Source organism: Carettochelys insculpta, chromosome 2 (genome assembly GCF_033958435.1).
Source record: "Carettochelys insculpta isolate YL-2023 chromosome 2, ASM3395843v1, whole genome shotgun sequence".
Lineage (NCBI taxonomy): Eukaryota > Metazoa > Chordata > Testudines > Carettochelyidae > Carettochelys > Carettochelys insculpta.
In genome coordinates, this window is record NC_134138.1 from 223,517,777 (window position 1) to 223,536,989 (window position 19,213).

The 19,213-nt window shown below is 44.8% G+C and overlaps 1 protein-coding gene across 6 annotated transcripts in view; it reads left to right on the forward strand.

The window, feature by feature from the left end:
• CRPPA (CDP-L-ribitol pyrophosphorylase A) overlaps positions 1-19,213 on the forward strand; it is a 223,280-nt gene that overhangs the window by 36,502 nt on the left and 167,565 nt on the right. For all 6 annotated transcript variants that reach the window (XR_012644052.1, XR_012644051.1, XM_074984660.1 and 3 more), the window contains one exon: positions 1,135-1,284. Coding sequence is in view for 4 of the 6 variants with exons in the window: in XM_074984660.1 (XP_074840761.1) it covers positions 1,135-1,284 (150 nt within the window). In the remaining 2 variants the exon portion in view is untranslated. The remainder of the gene's footprint in view (positions 1-1,134; positions 1,285-19,213) is intronic.

The window sequence follows — 19,213 nt, forward strand, 5'->3', positions numbered from 1 at the left end:
ACAGAATCCTTCTTCCTATAAAAAAAGGGAAGAAGGATTCTTTTGAAGGTGGGGTTTACTTTCGAAAGAGCAGTGTCAACTCTGGTTTTCTTCTTTCGAAAGAAGCTATTTTGAAATAAGAATATGCAAATGAGGTGCCAGATATGCAAATTCACAACTCATTTGCATTTTCAATGTACCTCATTTGCATATCTGTTTCAAAAGAGGAATGCAAGAGTAGACACAGCCGAAGAGTTTAAAACCTGGCAGCACTGCTTAGGGTGAATAGAGCAGCATTTCCCAAGCTAATTTAGCCATGGAACACTTTTCGGCTTGGAGTATATTGAAGGAAAACATACAAGCTGGTTTGGGGCTGGGGCAGGGTTGTTTCATACTGAAAAATTTCCGCATGTAGTGCTCAGAAGATGATATAAAATAGGTATGTTTTTTAAAGATGTCTTTGATTTCACAAAGAAGAAAAAACCCAGGAAAATGTATCTGAATGAACCAGTAATGGCCTTTTGACAGGATGGTTAGCAACCCTATAATTATTAAAAATTTAGTATAAACCCAAAAGAAAACCCAATTATAACAGCTGAAAGGAGGGTGGTTGGTGTAGTTCATTTGTCCAAAAATAGAAAGAACAATATTGTTTAGAAAGGACCGTCCTTCTTTAAAGGTTAAAGAATATTAAAAAAAAAAAGAGATGCAAAATAAATTGAGTATGGAAAAATATTTTTTACATTTTTTTATAATTTTTTTTTATTTTTCAGAAAACTATTGCAAAAGAAAAATAAGTAACATTTTATAGTTTTTTTCCATGTGTGTTTTGGACTGAGTTGCATAATAACTATACTATTATGAATGTGTTATTAATATACCTACAATCTAAATACTATTCAAATACCTTATTTTTGATACATGCATAATTTTTATTTAATATTTTAGAAGGAAAAATATTTCTACCATCAAAATATTTTCACAGAACACCTATCTATTCACATCGCATGGAAAACCAGTGTTCCAGGGAACACAGTTTGGGAAACACTGGTATAGAGATTAATATGTTAAATTTGTTTTGGCTTGTTTTCTGTGTGGAAATTAGCTAAGATAAACATCAAGTATATAGTGAAGATTTTTTTTTTTCGTTCCTAGGCAGCAGGAGCAGTACGTCCTCTCGTCTCTACTGTTGTTGCTTCTTCTGCAGATGGTTCCTTAGACCATTCACTAGAACGTGCCCGTTACAGAGCAAGTGAAATGCCTCAGGCTTTCATATTTGATATAATCTATGAAGCATATTGTCAGGTAAGAATTTGGACTTTTCAAAACAGAAACTTACTCCTCTCATCAATGCACGTTAAAGGAAAATATTTCTCCTTGTTTTTTTTTCTGAAATTATAGGTTAAATTTATATATATCCCAGATTACATGACACTGCATGTAAATCATTTCAGCGTAGTCTCTTAATGACAGTGTTTTATAGTAGTATATATGCATATTCATCTTTCTTAACATTTGTTCAAATTATGCTGTTATCAGACTGCCAGATTAATATGATTCCTGGGTTTAGGTGACAAAGAAAATAATTAACTGTGCCTAATGGTACATGATGAAATATATATTTTATATATTATAAACCATATTCTCTGCTTGTGGAAATCCTGTATAGTCAATGGAATTATAAAAGAGAATTTAGTCGTTCATGTGTTTTACCAGTGAATCTCTCTTCCTTTGTGCATTTATATATCATTAAACCTGTTAAAATTAATGATACAAGCCTGACTTTGAATTAATAAGTGGTAATTGGTGGGACTTTGTGGAGGCAATCCTGTGAGTGAGTGCATTGTGTAATAATGGACAGAGTGGTATTCTAAAATATTAGAAAATACTAATTTTTAAATGTAGATTAAATTATGTGAAACTATAAAATATTCTATGCCTTATAGTAAATTATCAGATTCACCAGATACGTTGATTAATGGCTGACCATGGTACATATGTGAATTAAATCTTGGTTTTAACTTTTGATTGATTAAATGCATTGCTTTACCAGCATTTTATTGAACTGAAACATTTGGAGCAGGAGATTCCAATGAAACCTTCAGGCTACCTCTACAGTACAGTGATTGGTTGACAAAAGTTACTGTCGAAAGATATCTGCTGGCAAAACTTCTGATGACAGGTTGAGGCCACACACAAAAGCTGATCACCCTATCGATCCGCTCTGTTGACAGAGAGTGGCCAGACTGACCAGCTGATCTCTCAGCAGAACATCCAACCAGAAGCACGGCAGACAGGGCTGCCTTGTGCTCCAGGAGCCTTATCTGTCGACAGAGGCCCACCACACGGAGTGTCCACATGGCTTTTTTTCAACAGATTCTGTCAAGAAAGGTGTTCTGCCTCGTGGAGGAGAGGCAGAAGGCTGTCCACGAAAGTGCCAAGTTTTGTTGAGAGAAAGAGAAGTTACTTGCCTGTAGTAATGATGGTTCTTTGAGATGTGTCCCCGTGGGTGCTCCACAATAGGTGTCGGGCTCGCCCGGCGCCGCAGATCGGAATTCTTCCTGCAGTTTCTCCTGGATCGCGCATGCGCCGGCGCGCGCTGCTCCCCCGCGCGCCCCCAGCTGCGTGCGCGATCCGGTCCCTGCCAGTTCCTTGACCAACCGCCTCAAATGCTCCTGAAAAACACAAGACAGAGATCTGAAGTGGGGAGGATGGGCGGGTGGTGGAGCACCCACGGGGACACATCTCGAAGAACCATCGTTACTACAGGTGAGTAACTTCTCTTTCTTCTTCAAGTGGTCCCTGTGGGTGCTCCACAATAGGTGACTACCCAGCAGTAACCCAAGTAAGGAGGTGGGTAATCGATTCATGTGCAGCTTGCCCCCGAGAGGACTGCTGTCGACAGACGGGTATCCTCTTCGAATACCCGACGTAGAGCATAATGCTTGGTGAAGGTGTCGTAGGATGACCAGGTCGCGGCCCTACAGATGTCTTTTAACGCGATGCCCTTGAAGAAGGCTGTTGACGCCGCCACCGCCCTGGTGGAGTGAGCCCTAGGCGGGGCCAGCAAAGGGGTCTTTTGAAGCTCATAGCACATTTTATACAGGACACAATGTGCTTTGAGATGCTCTGTGAAGAGAGACCTTCTCCTTTTGACCTGGGAGCGAGAGAGACTAGAAGCCTGTCCGTTTTCCGGAAGGACTTAGCTCTGTCTGTGTAGAAGGCGAACGCCCTCCTCACATCCAGGAGATGCAGGCGTGCCTCCTTGCTGGAGCTGTGAGGCTTCAGGTAAAACGAGGCTAAAACTATTGGCTCGTTAAGATGGAACTCCGAAGAAACTTTTGGAACAAAGGCGGGGTGCAGCCTTAAGGCTACCGCCTCCTTTGAGAATACTGTGCAGGGCGGTGTTGCCATCGCTTCTGCGAGCTCGCTCACCCTGCGGGCTGATGTAATTGCAGGGAGGAAGGTCGTTTTCATCGTAAGGAGACAGACGGGAACTGTGGCTAATGGTTTGAAAGGTGGACCCGATAGTGTGCTGAGCACCAAGTCCAGACTCCACGATGGTGGAAGCGGTTTCCGAGGGGGGTACAGGCTTACCAACCCCTTCAAGAACCCTCTGACGATAGGATGGGCGAATACAGTGGGCCCTTCCTCCATATGCCGAAAGGCTGATATAGCAGCAAGGTGGACCTTTAGTGAGGATAGAGAAGACCCGCCTCTTTTGAGGTCCAATAAGTATTCTAATATTACAGGTATAGGAACGTCAAGGGGAGCTAACTGCTTGGCGGAACACCAGGCTGTAAATCGAGTCCATTCTGCTTGTAAGTCCTCCTGGTGGAGGTCCTTCGGCTACATTCCAGGACTTGTTGTACTCCCTCCGTACACATGCTCTCTAAGGAGCTGAGCCATGGATTAACCATGCTTGTAGACGCAGACCCTGAGGGTGCGGGTGCACTATGGACCCCTGAGCCTGTGTGAGTAAGTCTGGCGCCACCAGTAGAGGAAGCGGTGGGCGGTCCGACATGCGCAGAAGCAAGGGAAACCATTGCTGCTGATCCCAAGTTGGGACTATGAGTATCATGCGAGCTCATTCCTTTCTGGCTTTCTGCAGAACCTTGTGGATAAGCACTGTGGGGGGAAACGCGTAAGGTAGAGGGCCCCTCCATGAAATCATGAATGCGTCCCCCCAGGGACCCCCACCCCACTCCTGCCCTGGGGCAGTACTGGGGACACTTCTTGTTGTACTGGGTGGCAAACAGATCGATCTGGGGAAACCCACATGTACGAAAAATGCGCCGTAGCAGATCGGAGCGGATCTGCCATTCGTGCCTGAGTGCAAAACGCCTGCTCAGCTGATCTGCTTTCGCGTTGTGAGCGCCCGGCAAGTACGAGGCTTTCAATGTTATGTTATTGGCGATGCACCAGTTCCACAAACGGACTGCTTCCGCACATAGACCACGGGATCATGCTCCTCCTTGTCGATTGATGTAAAACATAGTGGAGGTATTGTTGGTATTGATCCCGACTACTTTGCCATGCAGGTAATCTCGAGAATGTTTGCAGGCATTGAACACTGCTCTGAGCCCCAGTATGGTTATGTGCAGTGTCTGTTCCGCAGGGGACCATAGCCCTTGCGTTACCTTGTTGCCGATGTGCACTCCCCATCCTATGTGGGAGGCGTCGGTAGTAAGAAAAATAGAAATTTGTGGTTGGTGAAAAAGGCACCCCCACTAGCAGATTCTTGGGATTTTCCCACCATGCTAGGGATCTGCGCACCTCTGTCGTGGGCGACACTCCCCTGTGGACAGTATGAGATGCCGGTTTGTAAACACTCGCCAGCCAATGCTGCAGGCTTCGCATGTGTAACCTGGCATTCTGTATCACAAACGTCGCTGCTGCCATGTGGCCCAACAGCTGTAGGCACATTAGGACTGGCACCGTGGGGCTGTATGTCATGACTTGCACCAGTGAACTGATGGCGCAGAAGCGGGCGTCGGGCAGGTATACTCTTGGGCTGCGTCTACACGTGCACGCTACTTCGAAGTAGCGGCAGTAACTTCGAAATAGCGCCCGTCACGTCTACACGTGTTGGGCGCTATTTCGAAGTTGAAATCGACGTTAGGCGGCGAGACGTCGAAGTCGCTAACCCCATGAGCGGATGGGAATAGCGCCCTACTTCGACGTTCAACATCGAAGTAGGGACGTGTAGACGATCCGCGTCCCGCAACATCGAAATAGCGGGGTCCTCCATGGCGGCCATCAGCTGGGGGGTTGAGAGATACTCTCTCTCCAGCCCTTGCGGGGCTCTGTGGTCACCGTGGGCAGCAGCCCTTAGCCCAGGGCTTCTGGCTGCTGCTGCTGCAGCTGGGGGTCCGTGCTGCATATACAGGGTCTGCAACTAGTTGTTGGCTCTGTGTATCTTGCACTGTTTAATGAAAGTGTGTCTGGGAGGGGCCCTTTAAGGGAGCGACTTGCTGTTGAGTCCGCCCCGTGACCCTGTCTGCAGCTGTGCCTGGCTCCCTTATTTCGATGTGTGCTACTTTGGCGTGTAGACGTTCCCTCGCTGTGCCTATTTCGATGTTGGGCTGAGCAACGTCGAAGTCGAACATCGACGTTGCCAGCCCTGGAGGACGTGTAGACGTTATTCATCGAAATAGCCTATTTCGATGTCGCAACATCGAAATAAGCTATTTCGAAGTTGGGTGCACGTGTAGACGTAGCCTTGCTGTGATAGAGTTTATGCGTGCCCCTATGAACTTTATATCTTGTGTGGGTTCGGTCTTTGACTTTGCGAGATTGATAACTAGGCCCAGCGAAGAAAACGTGTTCGCTGTGACGCGTATCATGCATAAGACCTCTGCCTTCGAGGCCCCTTTCAGCAGGCAGTCGTCCAGACATGGGAAAATAAACACCCCCTGTCTGTGCAGGTAGGCTGATACCACTGCCAGGGTTTTGGCAAAAACTCCGGGAGCCGAGGAAAGGCCGAACGGAAGAACCCTGTACTGGAAGTGTTCCCTGCTGACTGTGAAGCGGAGGAAGCGTCTGTGTGCTGGGTGGATTGTTATATGAAAGTAAGCATCTGGTAAGTCGAGGGCTGCAACCAGTCTCCATCGTCCAGTGCTGTGAGTATAGAGGCAACTGTGATCATCCGAAAAACGTTGCTTGCGCAAGTAACAGTTGAGGCCCTGTAGATCCAAGATGAGCCTCCAGCCTCCTGTTTTCTTCTCTGTTAGGAAGTAGCGTGAATAAAAACCTTTCCCCTGGAATTGCTCTGGCACTCTTTCCACCGCCCCTATGAACAGAACGTGATCCACCTCCTGCTTGAGCCTTGCCTCGTGGGCAGCGTCTCTGAGATGAGGCCTGGCAGGAGGCTTCGTCAGTGGAAGTGACTGGAAGGGGATTGTGTAAGCCGTGGCTATAAGCTCTAGCACCCATTTGCCTGTGGTGATCTTTTGCCATTGGGAGTGGAGCGGTTTGAGGCGATGATGGAACATGAGATGAGAGTGGCATTGAGCGATCGTATTGATAGTGCAGCCCCCGACATACCCGTCAAACTTGTTGTCTTTGGGCCTGTCCTGAGGGCGTACGGCTTTGTTGGGAATGTCGCCTGAGAGCTCTGTACTGCTTCTGCTATTGATGGCGCCCGTGGTCGCAGCCTCTTTGATATTGAGCATGCTGTGGTTGGTAAGCGTAGCATCTTTGCTGAGGATAAAATTTCTTCCTCCTGTATGGGGGAGTATAAATGCCCAAGGTTCTAAATGTGGCTCTCGAGTCCTTGCTGGAGTGGAGGACCGAGTCGGTTGAGTCCTTAAGCAGCTTTTGTGTATCAAAGGGAAGATCCACGATCTTCACCTGGGGGTTCCTGGGGATACCAGACGTCTGGAGCCAGGACTCCCTACGCATGACCACTGCTGTAGCTGTTGAACGTGCCGCTGTGTCCGCCACGTCCAGCGTAATTTGCCATTCTCAATGATAGGGTAGAGGAGGAATATGCCTTCCTGCCAAACAGCTCTAGCTGCTTAGCACCTTTATCCCATCCCCCCGATTTGTACTGAGACGCCTTTGACCTCTGCTGTGACAATTCGACCACCAAAGAATTTGGTTGTGGGTGACTAAAGAGGAACTCCATGCCCTTGGCTGGGACTAAGTACTTCTTATCTGCTCTCTTGTTTGTAGGCGGAATAGAGGCCAGAGTCTGCCATATGGTAGTGGCTGACTCCATAATGGCTTCGTCTAGCGGGATAGCAATTTTGGATGAAGCCGGGAGTCTCAAATTTTTGAGGAGTTCATGATGTTTCTCCTGCACCTCTGCCATTTGAATGTCTTGCGTGAAAGCTACTCTCTTGAACAGTTCCTGGAATTGTTTAAGGTCATCTGGGGGGGAGACATCCCTGGGGGCCGTGGCCTCATCTGGGGAGGATGAGGAGGAACCACTGGGGTAAACCTCCCTGAAAACCTCAGGCTCCTGCGGTCGATGATATACTTGCTCCCTGGAGGATTGTGAAGGAAAGTCTCGGGGTTCTGGACCTCACTCCCCCTGAGACAACTGTGTTTCCGTCCCAGAGCGAGAGTGTACACGGGGGTATTGAGCAGCAGGGGAGGACCTGCCCTTGGATCTAGGCCTGCGGTGTCTGTGTTCAGCATGATGCAGACGACCATAGCAGCATGGGCAAGGGCCCGGTGGTGGAGACCTGGGCCACGAGCGGAGAGTGTACCCAAGATGTCTGGGAGAGCGGGACCTCCGTGACGACACAGATAGAGGTGAAACTGGTTTGTGATAGTACTGCAGGGGATCCATGCCCAGAAATGGTGAAGGTGGGCCAAGCCACGGTGAAATTGGTTGGAAGAATGGAGAGGGAGGTTGCAGATAAGCCGGTGGAGTCACAGCCTGTCGGTGCGGCGTGTGTATCTCGGGGGGAGGGCTAGGTGATAGGGCAGCGCAGCCCTGACTGGAGATGGACTGCGGTGCTGGAGTTTTGCTTTTTTTTGCCTTGCCTCTCCCTTGCAGGGTTGGTACCGCCCCCTCCCGTGCCGGGGATCTTGGCCCTGCTGTCGGTGCCGCGCTCGGCACAGTCAGCTGTGGTGCTGCGCGGGTAGTTTCCTCCAGCACCTATAGGCTCTGTGCCGGGTGCCCCTGCGCCGTTGGTGCCACGGGGGCTGGTGCCGCCTGTGGCGGTGCCGCCGATTCTGGCGCTTGCCTCGCTGGCACTCTCGGCGCCCTGCGTGCCGGCTGTTGTGTAATCGGAGGCTCAGCCTCTGCCACGTGCACTGCCGCGCCACCGCTTCCCTGAGCTTGCAGCTGGGGGCTCTGTGCGCCGCTTGTCCTGCTCGCTGAACTCGCCGTCAAGGATCGAGCCAGGGAGAGTTCCCTCCTTTTCTGCACCGAGGGGGTCAGAGAGGCTGCCTTCCTCTCATGCAACCCAGAGGGCCCTTCTGGGTGAGGCTTCTCTGGCAACTCCGGCTGGAGAGCCTTGTCAAAGAATAGCATTTTAAGCCTCATCTCTCTGTCTTTCCTGGCCCTGGCTGTGAGCTTAGCACAGTGAGAACACTTCTGGGTAACGTGTGATTCCCCCAAGCTGCGGATGCATTCACTATGCCCATCGGAGGCTGGCATAGCTTCACGGCATGACTCACACTTTTTAAAGCCTGAGGAGGCCATCGCCGTGAGTCCTTTACTGTTAATAGGGTACTTAGCGCGTAATCAGTGCCTTTTCGCCCCAATAGTGATCACCGGCCTGTGGGGCGGCGAGTGGCCTAAGTGGCCTTCTCGTCTGCTCCTCTCTCCTTCACTCCTCTCTCTCTCTTTTTTTTTTTTTTGCTGATATTCTCCTTGTCCTTGGTTTTTTTTTTTTTAAGTGACAAAAAACGACAAATTACACAAAAACCAGCTATCTTATCTGACTCTGGCCTTAGCCTGAGGAGATTCCATCTGCAGCCGATGGCGGTTGAAAAGGAACTGGCGGGGACCGGATCGCGCACGCAGCTGGGGGCGCTCGGGGGAGCGGCGCGCACCGGCTCATGTGCGATCCAGGAGAAACTTCTGGAAGAATTCCGATCTGTGGCGCCGGGCGAGCCCAACACCTATTGTGGAGCACCCACGGGGACCACTCGAAGAAGAACACATTTTTAGTGTGGACACTCTGTGGGTTTTGTCTGCAAAACCCTCTAGTGTAGTGATAGCTGAAGTGTTTTACCCTTATCCCTTTTGATGTTTGCTTTCACTGATGTCACCCTACACCCCCAGCTTACTGTAAGCACTCCAGACCCTTATCTCAAGGCTTCACTTCCTCATCACACATCAACTTGTGGGAGTTGCCTGGGATCTCCAGGGTAGGTGCATGGGAGCGTGAGGTGTCTTCACTTATCACTTGGTCGGCGTTATTTCAGCGCACTAGTGCGTAAATCATGATATCCCAAGGTTGGAAAGCAGAATCTATTACAAATCTTTCACAAGAACAACAACCCATGCTGTGAAATATTTTGAATCTTATGCTACATTAACATTACAATAGAAAATCAACTTAAGCTACGCAACTCCAGATATGCGAATAAAGTAGCAGGAGTCGACATACCTTAAGTCCAGTTACCGTGGGTTCTGCAATGCAGATGGTCTACAGCAGTGCTCAGCAACCTCTATCACCTTGTGACACACTTCAGCACTTCCTGTAAGTTTGCAACACAGCCAATATATATAACCCAATCCCCACCCACTCCCCCAGAGTCAGGCACCCCCAGCCCCTCCCGGCTCTAACTCAATGCCCTCCCCCTCCTCCAGAGCCAAGGCACCCTCAGCTCCTTACTATACCCCAGTCCCCTGCCTCTCCCCGAGATCCAGGTATCCGCAGCCCCCACTCTAACTTAATGCCTGCAACTCACCAAAGCTGTCACCACCACTGCTGTCACCTTAGAGCCGCCACTGCTGCCATGCAGTTCTTCCACAAAGCGGTGAGGCGCGTGTGCAGAGCGGTGGATGGCACTCCCGGCGCATGGCTGTGAGGCACACTAAGTGTCGGTTCGCAGCACACCAGTGTGCGACCCCTCCCCCCAGGACTGTCTTGTGTCACTAGGTTTAATTACAAGGTCATATGTCTCAAAAATTCTGTAGGACTAGGTTGTGGTTACCACAAGCAGGTATAGTAGAGATCTTGGAAGGTTGCAAAGGAGCTTTGGTTTCCCTCCACTGCATTGTTCAGTGGCCGGCCATATTAGTAATACCTGTGTTTCCCTGAGTATGGGGAAAGTTTTCACCAGGAGTGTGTACTTCTCTCCCCTTGCAGAAGCAAAACTCCAAAATGGGCACTGAGGAACCAGTGCTATGGTCCCTCACTGATCATCTGAAGGGATTAGGTGATATTCACAAATGCTGTGTGCATTGGAGCTCTGGAAAGGAATACACTTTACTAAAATGTCTTAAATATTTGTGGTTGCAGTTGGTAGTGGTGTTATTATTTATTTGTACTGCAGTAGCTTCTAAGCACCCCAGTCAAGTATCAGGGACCTCTTTGTTCTTGGCACTATACAAACAGACAACAAAAAGATAGCTGCTACCATGAAGATTGTAAAATCTGACTGTAGAAGAGCTTTTAATAGGGACTAGAAATGTAGAAGAAATAGCTAAAAGTGCTTTGCAAACATGAAGTGGTACAAATTTCATAAAGAACATAATTATAATTATAACATATTACAAAGGGAGGAAGAGAAGCAGAAAGAAGTCAAATGTCTTGTCCAGGATTGCACAGCAGGTCAGATGGCAAAACTGAAAATAGAGTCCAGCTCTTCTGACTTGTTTTGTGATCTGTGTACCAGACTATGCTTTTACTCTAGGTAGAAAACACAGTGGTGACCTTTATGACAAAACACCAGGGACCAGGTGAAGACCTTTTTCACCTTTACTGCATCCCAGATTTCCCAGTTGAATATATGTGCACTATTTTCTTTGTTTGGTCTGATATTGTACATTGCACTTCTGCACACACAATCTCTTTTTAGTCAGCTAGATCCATTTTTCTATTACTGTTCTGTCCAGAGAGGTATTTGCATCTTCTCTCAGCTTGTAACATGTTTATCTCATTAAGAGGCTGTTTTACTTCCCTTCTAATGCTCACTGAAACTGGAAAAGTTTTCTTAGCAGTATTTGTAGGGACGTCACTTGTGCCCTGTGGATCTTAGCTCCTCCTGCAGCAGTTCTCCAGTGACCTTCACCCCATCAATTCCTTTCCACTGAATATCAAGAGTAGAGACGCTAATACAGACGGAGGGTGTGTCACGGAATACGTGTCTGCACCCACAACTCAAAGAAAGAAGACATTTAGTCTTTTTTATTTTTACTAGAGGAATGCAAATGATTGAAAAAAGAGCTGCTTAGTCTCCTAGGAAAAATACTGTAAAAATTCCTCTTTAAAATTATGAAAATACAAACAGCTGTGTCAGTGGTGTCCACATTTTTGAGCATCTGGGCAAAACATATTTCTGAAATGTCAGAAGATTATAGTCAGAGATGTTAGAGATCTCAAGAGATTTAAAAAAATATTTGCAATTAATCACACAATCATGCTGTTAAACAATAATAGCAAACCATTTATTTAAATATGTTGAATGCTTTCTACGTTTTTCAATATTTTAATTACAGTTACCACACATAATACAAAGTATACTGTGCTCCCATTATACGTATTTTTATTACCAATATTTGCATTGTAAAAAAAATGTTTTTCAGTTCACCTACTGTAAGTACTGCAATAAATCTCTGTCGTGAAGGCTGACTTTACAAATGTAGAATTAAGTACAAAATCTTACATACATAAAATGATACTAAAAATAAAGCAATGTAAAACTTCAGAACCTACAAGTCCACACAATCCTACGTCTAGTTCACCCCATTGCTCAGACAAACACTTTTATTTATGTTTGCAGGAGATAATGCTGCCTGCTTCTTGTTTACAGTCACCTGAAAGTGAGACGAGACATTCACGTGGCACTGTTGTAGCTGGTGTCATGAGATATTTGCGTACCAGGTGCACTAAAGATTCGTATATCCCTTCATGCTTCAACCACCATTCCAGAGGACATATATTGGTTCATTCGTTGCATTTTTTGTCAATCTTCAGTGAAAGAGTTCTTAAGCAACATATGCTGGGTCATCATCTGAGACTTCTGTACCATGAAATGTATGGCAGAATGAGGGTAAAACAGCAGACAACATATAAAGCTCCTCCAAACTGTTTAGTCACAAATTTCATGAATGCTCTGTTTTTTTTAATGAGTGTCATTAGCATGGAAGCATGTCCTTGGGAATGGTGGCAGAAGCATGAAGAGGCGTGCAAATGTTTAATATATCTGGCATGTAGATAACCTGTGATGCCAGCTACAAAACTGCCATGTGGTTGCCACTTCTCACTTTCAGGTGAAATTGCAAATGAAAAGCAGGCATGATTATTTCCTGTGAGTGTAAAAAAATACTTATTTCTCTTGACAATTGGCTGAGCAAGAATTAGGACTGAATGGACTTGGAGACTCTAAGGCTATGGATACACTGTAACTATACTGTACACACCGTAACTTAAAATAACTTATGCAATTTGCATTGCACAAATTGCATAATTTATTTTGAGTTAACTTATTTTGAGCCTGGTACCATCCACATGGCACCAAAGTTCAAAGTAAGTGGCTATTTCAAAATTTCCACTGCCGCTCATGTGATGATGGGTACCAGAACTGGAATACATTTGTATCCCGAAATAGTAACTATGTGTAGCCATAGCCTAAAATTTGTAATTTATATATAACCATATATTTGTGATTTGCACTTTCACAATAAGGAGATTGCACTACTTTACTTGTATGATGTAAAACTAAAAATGCTGTTCCTTTTATTTGTCATTTTTATAGAGCAGATATTCGTAATGAAATGATAGCTCAGTGGTTTGAGCAGTGGTCTGTAAACCTGGGGTTGTGAGCTCAATCCTTGAGGAGGCCATTTAGGGATTGGGGCAAAATAGGTGTCAGAGATGGTGCTTGGTCCTGCTAAGAGGGCAGGAGACTGTACTAGATGACCTCCGGAGGTCCCTTCCAGTTCTAGGAGATGTGTATCTTCAATTATATAATATAAAGTGAGCACTGTACGTTTGGTATATGTGCTGGCATTGAACTCAATATATTTGAAAATGTAGAAAAACATCCAATATGTTTAATAAATTTCCATTGGTATTCTGTTGTTTAACACTGTGATTAAAATGCAATTAATCATGATTAATTTTGAATTGTGATTAATTTTTTGAGTTAATCACTTGAGTTAACTGAGATTAAATGACAGCCCTAGTTATAATCAGTGCTCTGGGGCATATTTGCATATTTTCCTTTGGAGCCTTTCCCCTTAACTGTCTGGCTTCGAGGAGGAGAGCCATCCTTGGCTAGAAACTTCTCAGGCTTAGGCAGAGCTAGTCAGCTATCCTGTGTTCCCTGAGTCCCAACAGGAAGATTGGCAATGGAGCCACTAGAAGTACTCTTATCCCTTTCCTGCGGTGCAGCAAGTATTCAGTGGATACTTAACAAGGAAGTGACATCTGTTCAGAGCAACCCCTGCTCAGATTTGAGCACCTAGGGCTTCGTCGGAAGAAATGGGAATCAGTTCAGCAGGAAATGACTGTACCTGTTCCCCACAATGATAGGGCTGATTCAAACACTTCAACTTAAAAACCACAGAGGACAAATTTTCAAGTCATACTTAATTAAAAGTTTCTTCTTAACACAGTTAAACTCCAAGGCCACATAGGTTGTCATAATCCCATTATAACTATTCACATGCTATTCTCAAATGTGGTTTGTGCCCTCCAGGGAAGGAGGGTCACAATCCCCTTTGAATGGGTTGCTGGGGCTGGCTTAGACTTGCAGGAGTCTGGGGCTGAAGCCTGAGCCCCGCTGTCCAGGGCAAACCCAAAACCTGAGGGCTTCAGCTGTGTGCTGCAGGACTCAGGTTTCAGGGACCCCACCTGGAGCTGAAGACCTTGAAACACTGGATCACATGCCACAGTCACTGGGGTTTAAATCCTGCATGTGCTGCGGAAGTCTACGCCCAGAGGCAAGCCACATGATTCCTGTTTGAAGTGCTTGGGATGAGGATATCAAACAGGTAAGTGTCCCATTTGCCAGCGTTTCTGGACAAGAATTGAAAAAGAACGGACTGTTGCCATAAACTTCTCTTGACGGAGGTAGCAGTTAGATCTCATCTGACAGAGCTGGCATGGGATCTTCCCAGCACTCTGGCCTTGGTCTGGGACCCCCTTGCTGCCCTCAGAAGGGCACTGTCAGTGTTCCCCTTTAAATGTACAGGGTACAAACACTCAGCACTGATCCCATTCCCTAGTGATGCAAGCGTCTGCTCCACTCAGCCCTGGCAGTCGTTCAAAGGGTACAGCCTAGCCCTGATTGTCTGACTGCTCCCTGCCTTGATGAGCCAGAGTTGCACAAGCCTCTTCTGGCTTCCCTATGATCCTCTCCTTGCTGGAGTGGCTACAGGACCACTACATGTTCATAGCATTTAGGTAGTACTATCAAAAGGAACTGAATATATTTAAACTTGACTGGAAGGAAACACTGAGGACACAGGCGTAGTAAGCATTTGTTTTTAATGTAGCTGTCTGGAGGGGAGGCAGTAACATCCAGGCTTGGTCTTTAAGGGTGTGGAATGTGACAGAAGTGAGGCCATGGGTAATGGGGAAACCTACTTCTTTGTATGTTGACATTTTGTAGTTACTTGTGGCCTTCCTGAAGACTCTTGGGCTACGTCTACACTACAGTGATCTGTCAACAGAAGTTACTATCAGAAGATATCTTCCATCAAAACTTCTGTCGACAGATTGTGGCCACACATGAAAGCGGATCGCTCTGTCAGCAGAGAGTGGCTGGACTGCTGGACTTCTTCTACCGTGGAGTCTTCAGTGCAGACTACTTCCAGCTGCCTACAACATGTAATCAGTAGTTGTACTCTTATGTTTGAAAAACCTAATTTTAGTTCTGTACTTATATTTATCTGTTAAGTTGCTGTCTGCTTTTCAGGTTCTTGAAGCATCCCAGTAAGTTATTTATGTGTGTAACGCTTTTTTCCTCTTACATTAATAAAGTGATGGATTTTAATCCTTCTTGTCTCAAAGGTCCTTTTAGAATATGGACATGCTCTTTATCTCTAAAACAAAATTCTGACATTTAGTAATACAGTAAAAGAGCGTGGGTTCATATGAATTTGCAAAAACATTTAGCGTCATTGGATATTCTACAAACGTGAATCATAGAATTCAAGGGCTGGAAGAGAGCTCAGGAGGTCAAGTCGAGCCCCCTGCCTAAAGTAGGATTAACCCTATCTGAATAGTTCCAGCCAGGACTTTATCAATCTGGGACTTTAAAACCTCCAGGGATTGAGATTTCACCACCTCTCTTGGTAACACATTCCAGTACTTCCATCCTCCTAGTGAAATAGTTTTTTCCTAATTTCCAACCTACACTTACAACCTGTGTATCTGTGTAGATTATAATATTTAGTGGCATGATAATGTAAAGTTGGGGAATGTGGCTCACTGAACAATTTTGAATTTTGCTGTGTATAATCTAAACATAAAACCAACGTGACAGATGGGAAGAAAATTCTGATTAGTTCCTAGATTTTTGTAATCTTATCCAAATATATAATAGGTTGGTTTCAGGAATCTTTTCCATAAACCCATGTTGATTTTCATTAATTACATTACCCTTATTTAAGTTATTTATTATTCAAGTCTCACAATGGCTGCTGCAGTATATTGCCTGGGAGTGAGGTCAGACTGCCAGATCTGTACTTGCGTGGATCATCCCTTTTAAAAACTGTCAGAACATTAGCTTTTTTTCCAGTCTTCTGGAACTTTTTCAGTGCTCCAAAACTTATTGAAAATCAACATTATTTTTTCTGTGAGCTCCTCAACTACCTCATATAAAACTCTTGGATGCAAGATATCTGTTTTAAAAATGTCTGCCTGTAGCAGCTTCTGTTCAAAATCCTCCAAGGATACTGGTGGGATAGAAAGAGTGTTACAATCATCATATAATGGAACTATATAATCTGCTCCCTCCCCCACAATAGAGAACAGATGAATTTATTAGATAATTCTGCCTTTTCTGAATTATTCTTGATAATTACACAGTTCCCATATAATGATGGATAAGTAGTGGATTTCTTTTGTTCCTAATATATTTTTTAAAAAAAATCCTATTAAATGTTTTTAACTCTTCTGGCCATAAGTTTCTCCTTTTGTCCCTTGGCTTACCTAATCAAATTTCTACAATACTTATCTTCTGATTTCTGTTCCTTAGTAAGAACTTCCCCTTTCTTTCATTTGTTGTTTTATGTTACTGTTTTACAGGTGTCTTCACTACCCTGTGGCCCAAGTTTTATTTTAACTAGAACAACCTTCTTCCACTATTGTAGTTTTTTGGGGGCATCTAGTAAGGTGTTCTTAAATGATTCCCAAGTATCATTTTCATTTTTTCTGATTAAGTTCTTCCTCCCAGTTGATTTGGCTCATGTTTGTTTTCAGCTTTGTGTGAAATTTGTGCTATTATAGTAGTAAGCATCCTTCGATCCCAAGGGATCATGGGTTTGTGCCCCAGTTGGAGTGATTCGAGCAGCGTCTTCTGTGGCTGTGCAATCCAATCCAGGAGTGGCAGACCTTTCTGCACTGTGAGCAGCAGTAGACAGATGTCGCTCTGGTATCACGGGCACGGATCTTTCTGAGGGCTCTCCTGTCTTCCGCTTCCTTCACCAAGGTAGTTTCATACATAACAAAGGCTTTCTTCACTCCCTGTTTCCAGGCATGCCTGTCTGAGGCAAGCAAATGCCAGGTGTTCACACTGATAGAGAGAGTGCTGAGGTCATGCTTGCACATGTCCTTGTAGCGCAATTTAGGTCGCCCTTTTGGCTTCTTTTCAGACGCCAGTTCGCCAAAGAGGAGGTCCTTCGGTATTCGGCCGTCTGTCATGCATGAGACATGGCCCAGCCAGGGCATATGCCTCTGTTTGAGAAGGGTGACAATGGAGGCGGTGCCTGTCCTCTCAAGCACTGCGCTATTGGGGACCTTGTCCTGCCATGATATACCGAGTATGCGCCTAAGGCAGCACATGTGGAATGTGTTGAGCCGCTGCTCTTGTTTTGAGCGCAAAGTCCTGTTTCACTGGCATACAGCAGCGTGCTCAAAACACAGGCTGTGTAGACCTGCACCTTGGTGAGTACAGTGAGCTTATTGTTAGCCCATACTCTCTTCGTCAGCCTGGAGAAAGTTGGGGCGGCTTTTCCAATGCGCTTGTTGATCTCGCTATCAAGTGACAAGTTGTCCGAGATCGTCGAGCCTAGGTACACGAACTCATGGATGACTTCCAGTTCATAGTCTAGCACATTGATAGATGGCTCGTTACCCACATTTTGGCCCATCACCTGGGTCTTCTTTAAGCTGATTGTGAGGCCAGATTCCATATATGCATCCGCAAAGCGAGTTATGAGTGACCTATTATAGTGTGAAGTATATATTATTGGTTTGGGCTTTCTTTTACTTGCACTTTGTAAATATGATGAAGACATGATCACTTATATCTAAGCTGTTATTAATTTTTAGTTCTGTGTTCAGTTGTCCATGGGCAGCTATGACTTCAGATATGATAGTTTGACAAGAAAACATAGTTTGGTCTGTTTTGGGGCTCATTCTCTCACTTGAAATAGGCTTGCTGATTTATCCAAAAGCACTTTCTTATTCTCTTTGTTGGTGTTCAGGGTTTTATTGTTTTTTCATAGAATCATAGAATACTAGAATTGGAAGGCATCTCAAGAGGTCATCAAGTCCAGTCTCCTGCCTTCATGGCAGGACTTAGCACCATCTTCATGTACTTAATGCTGCCCACGCACTCTTCTCTGTTTGGACTGCCTCAGCTTCCATTCCTTTATATGGAGAACACTGGAATTTTTGTTTTTCATTCCAAATCGGAATGAAACCAGATTTTCAACAATCTAAATCCTCCACAAAACAGAGTTACCTTTCTCCATCCAGTCCTAGTCTGATACATGCTGAGTCCTGCACAAATAAATCCCATCAGTGGACTTGATAATAAATCTAACTTTTAGTATGTATTTTTGGTACTTTCCTAAGAGATTTTACAGTTGCCTCCACTGACATTTTTTACCCACATAGCTTTTCTCTTTGTTCTGCATTGTTGTATAATAGGACTTTTCCCACCCGGAAACCAACAGCCTTATTAATCCTCTTTTAAGAAGTATATTTTAATCTGATGTTAGTTCAATAATGTTTTAATTTAGTTAAAATCTGAAGCAAGATTGGTGGTCTGTTGAATGACCTTCATTATTTTAGAAAATTCTGTACTTGATTAGTTATTTGGCATAGTAGTGGATTCAGGATATTATGTGAATTCTGTGGTGGAAATTAATTAAGATTAGTTGGGGAATTTTTCAGTGATGTTGTATGACTCTTTTACCAGAAAAAATAAAATAATTTTTAATGGAATAATTACTCATATTTTATGGTACTCCTCATCTTGTGGGATCCCAAAACACTGTACGATCTCATATATTATCTCTTTATACAATGACAGTATTGCTCTCCACTGAAAAGATGCCACATCTTGTCTGAAACTTTGCAGCTGCTTAATAGGACACTTTGTCTGGGTCAGGACTTGAAGAGAAATGCTGTATTCAAGTGGAACTTGCTGGGTGATAATTTAGGAAGACATACAGTCTTTTCACAAGTAATGTGTGATTTCTTCCGACAAGTCACATGTAGACTGTACTTTGAATAGCGCCTTTCATAACCATTTATTTCTTGTACTAAGGAAATAATGCTAGCCACTGAATCCCATCAGTTCCTGCAGGAACCCTCCGTCCATCCAAATTCCATTCTGTGAAGATCCCAGAACAATGAGCTTTTAGATCAGTAATTAAAATCCATCACTTAAAAAATTCATAGATTTTAAGACCAAAAGGGCCTATTTTGATCACCTGATATGTCCTCCTACATATTACAGGCAAGAGAATTTCACTGAATGCCTCCCTGGAAAAATTGTTCCAAAGGCAAATTATCCTCCCTGTTAAAAAGGTGCACCTCTTCCTCATTTGAGTTGGTCTGGTGTCAGCTTTCAACTGTTGCCTCTTGTTATGCCTTTGATGCTTAATTTAAGAATCCTCTATTTTCAGAAATCTATTCCCCAT